Raw genomic sequence first — 6,566 nt, 5'->3', positions numbered from 1 at the left:
ATTTCCATTTAAAATTGATAACAATTAAAAACATTTAATTAGAAGTTATTATTGACCTCAAGTATCCCACTGATACAGATATGATATTATTTTATAGTTCTAACTTTTAAAAGCATACTTAGCAGTAAGTTTAAGAACATCTAGCATGTAAGCATACTAAAAAGAAGTGAGATTTCTATGTTTACCCATAACATCCGCCATTAATCCAAAGATATTATAATAAAATGTTAATCTTTTCAAAATTTTATATCATTATTTCAACATAAAATTAGCTTCGTACACGGGGCATGGATTGACATGCACCCATTTTATTTTTTGTCGTTAAACGCTTGCAAGAATAATTAAATAAAAAGTTAGTGGCTTCTACGCACATCTTACAATAAAATAATGATGGGACTTCACCTTGTGGAATATCCTAAAAGTATATATGCTAAAAATATACAATACAACAAGGAGGGGACCACAAGTTACTTTGCATAGTGGTCTTGTTAATTACTCCCATTTGCTACATTCCTTCCATTCCAATACAAGATTCCAATAATGGCTCAACCCACCACCCCCTTTAAGCCAGATCATTCGCAACAATCATCATGGATTGGTATTGACTTCAATTCAACCCCTTTTGTCATGATCTTATAAACCGTATCCTGAAGCTACCTCGAAATTGAATCTGCACAGTGTAAAATCAAAATAATGAAGGTGATTATGCTTATGCTCTTAGGTCCTTGTGTACCTCCTAATTCCCCTTGGCGTAGGAACCACATCACGGCCAGTTTTTAACAATGCTTGACGATCCTTAATTGTTTTATCAAACAGTCTGTTGTCTGGCTTCTCAGCGTAGCACACATAATAACAACTCACACAGGCATGAGGCACTGCCATGGCAATCCTAGTCTGCAAAGTCAACCAAGTTTATCATGTTAAGACTTTATCACGTGCTAACTATTCATTTGTTGGCTTAACTAATTGAAGTATATTATTCCAATAATCGACTGTATCAACTATTGTCATAATTGATTATATAAAATAACTTTTATGTTTATATGTTAGGTATAAAAAGAAATCACTTTCAAAAAGTTGTGTGTAATAACTAGTTTTGTATCTGAAATAATCAATTAATAAGGATAAAATGAGAAAATAAAAGTTAGCTGGAAAATATGCTGATAGCTTTTAATCATAAGCTCCAATAAATAAGTTGTTTACTTTGTAAAAATTAATCAAAGATTATTAAGCTGATTTTCTGACAGATACCAAACAAGATTGAATAGTGTTTTTAACCCCTTTTTTTTACATAATCAGAAAAAATAACCCTTTCCAAGCACACTAACAAGAGAATAAAAATATAATAAAGTGGTCAAATAAGGGGTACCAACCAAAAGGTATCCAATGAAGAATGTGAGGAGGGAGAGGGTGGCTGTGAAAGTGTAGTGTACTTTATGGGTCCAAGCAGCCACAACAATGACACAAATAGAGCCACTGCAAACTCCTGTGAGGAAGCAAATTGAGCTGGTAATATCAGAGTCTACAATTGACACCATGTCTTCCCTCTCAAAAAGGGCCCATGTCTCCTGCGATGCCGTTACAAAACCTTTTCCATATGCTGCAATCTGTTAAGATGAATTAAAATATAATTGAATCACCTAATTAAATTATTGGTCTTAAACTACGAATCAGCCATGCTGAATATACAGTTATATAATGTAGGATGAAGGACCACTTGCAGGAGCACAGGTATTCAGATGGTGATTGCTCAGTGGTAAATTTAGAACAAAAGTAATGACAATAAAATTTGCAAGACAGTAGTAGGGACCATATAACAAAAGAATCCAATGAGTATCAGATAAACCAAAAGATTATTAGGATTCTAGATAAATATTACTATGAAATAACTAACCAATAGAAAACATTAAATGCAAATCTAATTGTTCAGAATTGTAAAATCATCTAAACATCTATGCATAAAGATTTACGATAGCTTAAGAAGGGAAAACTCAATTTTAACGCTACTTGAAGACTAACACAACATTATAAGTTATGTGTAGCAATTACTTGTTTACTTACCCGCACATATGCCCAGCCATTGCCATTTCGGAAAATGGATTCCATGACTCTCAAACAACAATGAGCACAACAAAACATGAATTCGTCTTCTCCCTCGAGCAAGTTCAATCCGCGGGCAACGATCCTGAGGGCTTCTATTCCAGGCACAAAGAGGGAACCCAAACAAGCACTCCCAAGATTGCGGGTGAGTGCTCTGAGGAAGCAAAATTGGGTGCTGGATTTCATTCCTCTCATGTAATACAATGCAATTACCCTACTAACAGTGATGTTAACAACATTCCTCATGACCTCTGTGGTCCAAGCCAAACTTAACACCAATGCAATGATGATCAAAGGGGGAAAGTAGAAGTTCAAGGCTCCAATCACAGCTAAAATCCAAAGAGAAATCCATAAGAATCCAACCCCAAGAACATGATAAGTGGGTCTGTTTAGATCAGGAAATTCAGACATTGGTTGAAGTGACAAACTCAAGACCTTACAACAAAACTTAATTCTATGATTAACCCAGCAAGCATATAAGCCATTCCCAATTGCAAAAGCAATGAAACAAACCCCAACACCATCAGTGGCAGGCTTTTGGAAACAAATGAGGAGAATCCCAGCAGCCAAAGACATCACAAAAGTGAGCCACAGAATCAAATGAACCATTATAGTGGGCCATTTCCTAATCGCCTCTTGCCAAATAAATGCAAGAATTATGCTCATAAACGCTGCAGCCTCCACTTGGGGAAGAAAATACTCCAACACGTTCTTCTCTTTCCGCTTTCTAGATTCCGATTCTCTGATAAGCCCTTGAATTCCCTTGAACACCAGAAAACACACCAAAGCAACGGCTACAAACATGTGGACGACAAAGAGAAACAAGGATATTCTGTTCGTATATCTTCTCGAATTCAGGCTCACCGGTTCCTGTTCAAAAACAAAAAATCCAATAATATTAATTAATAATTACTATTCCCCGAAAATCAAAACCAAAATTAATAACTTAAAATTTCAAACAAAAACACCTGCAAATGTAACAAAAATAAAAATAAAAAAGAACAAGTACTTGTGGTAGTGAGGTGGGAGGGGGAGGGGGAGGGGGAGTGGAGCGCGTGTGAGAGCGTTGAGGTTGAGCAGGAGAAGGAGTTGCAACTCTTGTGGAGCTATTAATCACAATCCTCAAAGGGTTAGTGGGGTTGAGTCTGTTGAACCTTGAGAGGTTAAAATCTTCATGATCATTGCTATTTCTATTGCTACTACTATTGACATCATTGTTCTCTTCAAGACCCAGTTCCAGCTCCAAGTCTTGCTTCTCCTTCTTCGCTTCAGCTTCAGCAGTTTCATTATTCTGTTTCTCAACCACCACCTACCGCACCAAAAAGAGAAAAGATTAAAACTTTGCATAAATGGGAACCCCCAAGAGCTGAAAACATTAAGAAACACAAACACACAGGTTCTGTGGCACCCATTGGAAAGTGTGTTTCAGCCGAGGAATGAAGCAATGGAATGGATGAATGACGTTACTGCCTTATGCGTTTAACTGTTGTTTTCATTTGGCCTCTTACTGCGCCTCCTCCGTTGCTTTGAAAGTTGAAACTTCATTCTGTGTTCCACCCACCAAACCAAAATGCCACACAGCGCGTCCAACACGCGCCTTCACATGTCAGGAAAGAAAACACAGCACGTGCCACGTTAACTCATATTTTATCTTTATCTTTATGAAAAAAATTTAAACCTCCATTTATTCTATAAGATATATACAGCCAACGAAAAAAAGTGTCATGTTATACAAAATTAGTAATGTATTATACTCAAATTCAAATAATCAATATATTAATTTAAAAAAAATTTAATATATAATTTCCAATTATAATAATAATATATGTTATACTGTATTTATAAATAAAAATATTATGCTTATAAATAAATATAATTTATAAAATAAATTAGTAAAATATTCTTCCAAATATTTATTTATATTTTTCTAAAAATATATAATTTGAAATAGTTCACCCTAAAATTTCATCTAATAATTAATAAAATATAATAAATGTATTATATTACGAATTTATACAGATTTGTAAAGATAAATTTATATAAAATAATTAAATAAACTTTTGAAAAACTTTTATTATATTTTACACAATTCATTTTATATTTTTATTTTAAACAAAAATGCTATAATTCTTAGCTTTGTTGTTTCTCTTTTTAGTTGGTCATTATTTCCTTTGATAAATAGATCTTTGTTTTTGGTCTATTTTTTCACATTTAAATAAAATATGCACAGTAATTACAATACACAGCTATTAGAGAGAAACTACACAAATGCACATTCTTTGTCAGGCTTATGTTAAGTGTATACTTATTTTCTTTTAGAACTAATGAAGTATTCATTTAACTACGACGTTTTTATACTTTGAATGTGATGTTGTATGTTTATTGTGGTGTGAAATGGCTTGAAGTTATGTATGTATAAGCTTTGTACTTGATGTGTAAAAATTTGATACATGTTGTATGAGTTGGAGGGTTTTAGTTAATGTTGAGTTGCAGGATATCTAGTTGTAGCGAGAATGAGTCATCTAGAACAAGGCATTCTGGAGCTCTCTCGCTCTGCAGCAAAAATGATAGACAGCATAAGGGTTCCAGTGTCTGGTATATCTTGTTATAGTGAGAATATTGCGAGTAGAGGGGTATTTAAGAGGATTTTGAGCTGAAAACTTTCATTTTTCATCAAACCACCAACCCCTCTCACCTCCCCTCCGTTCTCTCACCCTTTTCACTCGAAGAAAACCTTCTCAAGGCCAAATTTCTTCCAGATCTAAGTGAAAACCTCTACCTAGTGCGGATCTAGGGTGATCTGCAGATTTAGAGCCTTATTTTCTCTTGGAAACTCACGGAAGCTTCGATTTAAGAAATCTCATTTCAGGTAAGGGGAGCTTACCCGAGCTGCCTTTATTCATTCATTAGATATGGAGATGCTTAGAGGTATAATTTCATTTTCGCTAAGAATGAATTGATGTAGGGATAACCCTAAGGTAGAACACCAAGTATTTATGTAATTGATTGTGAAAGTTGAATTGTTGTGCTGGAGATGTAGGCTAAGATATGTAGTGAAGATCGTAAAATATTTAACACATAATGTGAAGCTTGTGTGCTGAAATGAATAGATGAGTGTTGGTTGATGCTATAATAAAAGTTATAAGTGTTGAGCTGTCGCTGTACATGTATGTATATTACTAGATGTTTCTGAGTTGTGAAGCACTTATTTGTGGTTGAGTTGTATTATTATGCTAATATTCATCATTATAGAGCCTAATTGAATATTTAGGTAGGATAGGCATATATTGATGATAACATGAGTTGTACTATGGTATATATCTGGATCTAGGTACCGGGATAGGTTGCTCCCAGACTGGAGAATTATAGGTTCCTTCTGGATTATTATGACTGTGAACCCAGTTGGAACTGAGCTGTAACATCTTGCATTAGATGAACTACATTATTGTGTTGTGTATTGAAAATATTGAGATAATGAGTTGTATGAATATTTATATTCACATTTTACTTCTATAACCATGAATGTCATTTTGTAAGCTCACTCTTGCGATTCTATCTATGTTGGTGGGTATGTGTATGTTTTGCAATGATTGTACTGTAGTACGTGAGCAGATATGATAAGTAATGCGTCTACTTCTTAAATTGGAAGGTATGGTTGAGGGATGTCAAAGTTGACATAGTTTTAGGGAATTATAACTTTAATTATTTTGTCAGTCTAGGTTTTAGTGATAGGTCTAGACTGTTTAGCTACAATTTTCAATGAATAATTATTATTTAGAAGCTTGTATTTTGAGCTTTGTGTAAAGCAATTGTTGAATATATATAATACAGGGAAATGATCTTATTATACTAGTGTAAGTCTAAAAAGTCTTACACCCAATCTGAATCTTTCATTTAACTTAAATCTAACGGTCAGTGAAATAATAAATTATAACCTGTTAGATTTAAGTTAATGAAAGATTCAGATTAGATGTAAGAGTTTTTAGACTTAGATCGGTGTAAGAAGATCCTGCCCCATATATATATATATACTTATGTAATTTTTAGTATTATATGAAAATGTCCTCAGGGCTTTGTTAATTTGTTGATTGAGATGTTGAAGTTTAATTTTCGAAAAATTATATTCCCTACTCTATGCATGTACTATTTCATTAATTATTAAATTAGAAACGGTAATACAGGATGTCATTGATTCTTTACAAAAAAGGGTCGTGACATCATTATTCTTTACAATAGTTTATAATACGTTGCACAATTTATTTTAATTATAAATTTTTTTATATAAAATATGTTAATGAAATTATTATATATTATAAAAAAGTGATTAATTTAAATTTAATATTTGAGATAAAATTTTATTTTATTGCAATTGTATCATATTTAATAATGTTTCCTATTATTACAAAAATTGGTAATGATACTGTTATTAAAAATATAATAATTATTGCAATTTTGTATTATATTTA

The 6,566-nt window shown here is 33.0% G+C and overlaps 1 protein-coding gene across 2 annotated transcripts; it reads right to left on the bottom strand.

Moving 5' to 3' along the window:
- Positions 1–223: 223 nt before the first annotated feature.
- On the bottom strand, positions 224–3,672 carry LOC113855111 (protein PNS1). Of its 2 annotated transcripts, none has more exons than XM_027486591.1 (5): positions 3,495–3,672; positions 3,110–3,409; positions 2,062–2,970; positions 1,374–1,607; positions 224–894 (listed from the first exon to the last, which is right to left on the bottom strand). In XM_027486591.1, exons 1-5 carry the CDS (start codon positions 3,510–3,512, stop codon positions 718–720), a joined length of 1,638 nt encoding a protein of 545 aa, XP_027342392.1. In that variant the 5' UTR covers positions 3,513–3,672; the 3' UTR covers positions 224–717. The 2 variants fall into 2 exon arrangements, with proteins under 2 accessions (XP_027342392.1, XP_027342393.1); XM_027486592.1 differs by having other exon boundaries at positions 339–894; positions 3,104–3,409; positions 3,495–3,643.
- Positions 3,673–6,566: the final 2,894 nt, after the last annotated feature.

This window comes from Abrus precatorius, unplaced genomic scaffold (assembly GCF_003935025.1).
Source record: "Abrus precatorius isolate BTA unplaced genomic scaffold, Abrus_2018 Scaffold11, whole genome shotgun sequence".
Taxonomy (NCBI): Eukaryota; Viridiplantae; Streptophyta; class Magnoliopsida; order Fabales; family Fabaceae; genus Abrus; species Abrus precatorius.
The sequence above is the reverse complement of the archived record's forward strand: the minus strand, read 5'-3'. Positions and strand labels throughout refer to the sequence as shown.